At 42.3% G+C, this 4042-nt stretch overlaps 2 protein-coding genes across 3 annotated transcripts in view; both read left to right on the top strand.

Moving 5' to 3' along the window:
• Positions 1-488: 488 nt before the first annotated feature.
• Positions 489-1995, top strand: LOC116185900 (zinc finger protein 398-like). The gene is made up of 2 exons (XM_031511484.1): positions 489-725; positions 1591-1995. Exons 1-2 carry the CDS (start codon positions 489-491, stop codon positions 1993-1995), a joined length of 642 nt encoding a protein of 213 aa, XP_031367344.1.
• Positions 1996-2058: 63 nt separating this feature from the next.
• Positions 2059-4042, top strand: part of LOC102677625 (zinc finger protein 28-like) — a 5350-nt gene continuing 3366 nt past the window's right edge. Inside the window, exons 1-2 of one of the 2 annotated variants that reach the window (XM_031511516.1) lie at positions 2059-2800; positions 3528-3795. In XM_031511516.1, coding sequence (XP_031367376.1) covers positions 3584-3795 — 212 coding nt within the window. In that variant the 5' untranslated portion in view covers positions 2059-2800; positions 3528-3583. Of the gene's footprint in view, positions 2801-3527; positions 3796-4042 lie in introns of those variants that run through there. The other variant, XM_031511517.1, reaches the window with a different exon arrangement.

The raw sequence follows: 4042 nt of genomic DNA, 5'->3' as shown, positions 1-4042 counted from the left end.
TATATATATATATATATATATATATATATAGATATATATATATATTTAATAAAGGCGAGAAAAATCGCGTTTCGCCCGCGTGTATGTGTGTGTGAGCCTGCAAAAGCACAATTATTATCGAGTTCTCCTCTCCTCCTCCCCCTTCACATACAAAATCTCGTGTCACTTTCGTTCCACTCCACTGTGTTATTTACAGCTTTTCTTCTTCCTCTTCCTCCTCCTTCTCGTCTTCACGTGAAAGTTTTCCTCGCTTTCGTAAAGCGTGAAGCGAGCAAGAGAAAAAGCGTAGCGGAGAAAAATAAAACGTTTTTTTAACGCACGAAGAGAATTGGCGATGAGAAAAGCGTGGAAAAGAAAAGAAAAGAAAAGAGAAGCGGCGAAGTATGAGATTTCGAATGGAGGAAGCTTCATTAACCCGAGAGTTAAACCCTCGCCGACTCGATCTAATCGTTTCTCTCCCGTTTTTTTTGTTTCCAGCGTTTCTGCAAATGTTGCCGCTACCTTGGATCGAGGACAAGTACACGGAGCGAAGCTCGAGAAAGGGTAAAACCCGATTCCCTTGTCCACGTTGTCGAAAGAGTTACACGACCAAGAGCGCGGTGACGGCCCACTTCAAGTACGATTGCGGGAAACCGCCACGTTTCGAGTGCCCTTATTGCGGCAAGTTGAGCAAGAAAAAGTTCAACATCCAGGATCACATAAGGCACAAGCACCCGTCCAAGCCGGTCATCTGCAACACGTTGTTTTGAGACAACCACGGTCTGTCATCTTCGCAACGCGACGACTTCGTTCCACCATAATAAATTTCTTCGCAATTTGGTCGCAACAATCTTCGAGAAAATTTGAAAAATTTACAGTATTTGCAATTCGAAATATTCCCTCCCTTCTTCTCTCTCTCTCTCTCTCTCTTTCTCTCTCTTTCTCTCGACGAGGTGAAACCTAATCCTGAAAAGTTTTTTAAACATATATTATAGAGATATATATATTAGACATATATATTCTCGAAAAAGCGTACTTCTTCTCAAGGATTCGTTTATTCTTTATTCTTGAAAATGAAATTGCCCCTCCTCCCTAAAGATTTTTAATAAAGATTTTTGCGACTGAATTGTTTCGTTCGCGGAAGCGTAAAAGGTAGCCGCGTGAAAAGTAGTTGAATGGGCGCGGGAAAAATAGGGAGATATTCCGAGGAAATTCGATCGTGCGTGAAACCCGGCCCGATTTGTTAGAAAGAATTTGTTCTCAGAGAATAAAGAAAATCTTTATTGTTTGAAAAAAAAAAAAAAAAAAAAAAAAAAAAAAAAAAAAAAAAAAGAAAAAAAAAACAAGGAGAATACATACACACGTGTTTCGACGATATATATTCTTTTTTTCCAGCGAAATCGGTTTTTGTATCGATTTATTGCATATTGGTCGATGTACCCTCCTCCCGTTTTCTTCTTCTTCTTCTTCTTCTTTCTCTCTTTCTCTTTTCATTCTGCTAACGTCCCATTCTTTTGCATGGTCCCCTGTGTTTTTTCTTTCCTCGTTTTTTTTTTGTTTTCGATCTCCGATTCGATCTTCCGACATCTGATTTGAGCCGACGTTTGAGAGAGCAAAAAGTGGTCGACGCTCACCATCAGCCCGTCGCCCTTGACCGTGATCCTGACCGTGATACGATGTTTTGTAGGTGACCGACTCGACGACGACAACGACAACAACGACGACGACGACCATCACCACCACCACCACTCCCCTCTTGTCGCTCACTCGAGGAAGTACGCGAGAAGAAGGGACATGCTGTACAACTCGTTCACCGGGAAATTTCACTGTCCAAACTGTAACAACGGATACGGGAGGCGGGACACCATGCTGGGTCATTTTAGATACGAGTGCGGCAAGGCGCCGAGGTACAAGTGCCCTTACTGCACCCTGTGCAGCAAGAAGACGTCCAACGTTTATCAACATATCAGGTGTATGCATCCGAAGGAGCTCGTCACCCTCGTCAAGCTCTACTGATCCGTCTGATCTATGGAATCATCATTTATGGATTCTTAGCTCTCCTCCCCTTCCCCCTTTCTCTCGCCTCTTAGGCGATCGAGGACACCGATACCGACGCAATTCAAATTGTTCGATCGATCGATCGAACGTATAGACGACGCACAATTGTTGTTCTTCTTCACGAAAATTGTCGTTTCGAACGAATAAAATTTGCAAAGAAGATGAAGCAAATCGTTTCTCGTCTCAATCGTTCACTTTTTTTAACGATAATCCTCTCCCCTCCACCCTCGAATTTTCAGCCGGTCGATCAGAGTGTTTTTCGAAGTTTTTCTTTTTTTTTCTTTTTGAACAGGAAGATAATGGAGACACGAGGGTAAGGACGTAAGGTTCTTTCGTTCGATTAACCGCCATTTCCATCTGTTTCATTTCAGATACGTGATCGGTGTCGAGCGAGAAATTTGTCCGCTGGATTTTCCACGAGATTTGGATAACGAGCGGTTGTGGAAGAGGCATGTCGTCGCGAGCGTATCGAGTTACGCTTGTTTCGAAAAACAAAACAAATACTATATATATATATATATATATTTCGAAGTTATAACGAATCTTCTGTGTCAAATATATGTATATAGTTTACAAAAGTTGCACACAGGATCGTGTCAATGCTTGTTCAACGTATAAAATAAAAAATTGGACGTTGCTACGTATATAATATATTTTACGTTAAACGAGACGAAGATTCGAACTGGATTGTGAGATGGCTCCGCTAGATGGCTCGCGCGTCTCCAAACAATGGAGTCTATGTATTCGTGTAAATAAACTCTAGGTAACGAACGCAACCAAGCTTGTCTCTCCTTTAGCGATACGTTCGTGAACGAACGCAACGTGTTGCTGTTTCGATCCTCCCAAAAAAGAAAAGACTAATGTAAATCTTCGGTTTAGCGGTTTACTTTTTTTTTCAATTTCGATCGATATCGTTCCGTTTCTCTTTAGAAATATAATTTAATATCGATCCAAGGTTATACAAGCAATAAGGTTAATTAGATAAACGAGTTACGATACATTGTGCGTGTAATATGTGTTCGTGGAACATTTTTGAAGAGCGAAACAAAAGTTGGTGTACAAAAGTGTCGATTGTATGCTTGTTTATTAACTTGACGTAAATTTATAAATAAACTTATACCTGATATTTTTGTACACACTTGTACAAAAAGATCCCATGAAACGACGGTTTTAATCATCATGAAACGAATCTCTCTAAAAAAAAAAGAAAGAGGGAGAGCGTTAGATTTCGTTTGAAACAAGGAAAAGTGGACTAAATCTACAAACAAAACAAACCTATAAAAGACCAATAAAAAAAAAAAAAAAAAAAGGAAGAAAAAGAAAGAAAAAAGATATCTCGTCCCGCAAACTCGCTTTTACCTTTAGTTCTCCGCCACCCGTCTGGGTTACCCGTGCCGACTCTACTATCGGTAGTCGCAAAAGGTGATACGACACCGCTTGGCTTCCACTTCTCTCTAACGGCCCATCCTCGTCTCTTTTTCTGCTTACAGACTTCAGGCCAATTGTCCTGGGAAAGTACCACGGTGTCGTGCGAAATTCTCGCCACATGCTCAGGCTACAGACGTCCCTTAACCGGCGGGGGTTCCCGTGCCCGAGGTGCGCCCGCACCTTTCACACTTCGGGCGGCATGAGCCGCCACTACAGGCTCGAGTGCGTCGATCTGCCCCGTTTCAAGTGTCCCCATTGCGATATGCGCAGCAAGTATACCCAGGCCGTGTACAGGCACATTAGAGCCAAGCACCGGAACATGGAGCTAAGGTTCGTCAAGCTTTACTGAAAAAAAGAAAAAAGAGAGAGAAAAAAAAAAAGAATAATAATAATAATCCTCGATAATGTTACGCTTCTCCCCGGCGTCTGCCCCGTTCGNCGCCCGCCAACGAATTCTTCGCGTTTTCTCTCACCGCCACACGAGCGAAGGACCGACACGCAAGGTTGAGAAGGACGCTGGTATGTTCGCTTCGCACGTCTTGTCCATTTGTCCTTCCTTGTGGGAAGGAAAAAATTC

This window comes from Apis dorsata, unplaced genomic scaffold (assembly GCF_000469605.1).
Source record: "Apis dorsata unplaced genomic scaffold, Apis dorsata 1.3 scaffold_326, whole genome shotgun sequence".
Classification (NCBI taxonomy): Eukaryota; Metazoa; Arthropoda; class Insecta; order Hymenoptera; family Apidae; genus Apis; species Apis dorsata.
This window is presented reverse-complemented; position numbering and strand designations above follow the sequence as displayed.

Coding starts and splice junctions, on each gene's coding strand:
- LOC116185900 (XM_031511484.1), top strand. CDS start 489: ATGTTGCCGCTACCTTGGATCGAGGACAAGTACACGGAGCGAAGCTCG. Junction 726..1,590: donor ACAAGCACCCGTCCAAGCCG/GTCATCTGCAAC, acceptor GACGTTTGAGAG/AGCAAAAAGTGGTCGACGCT.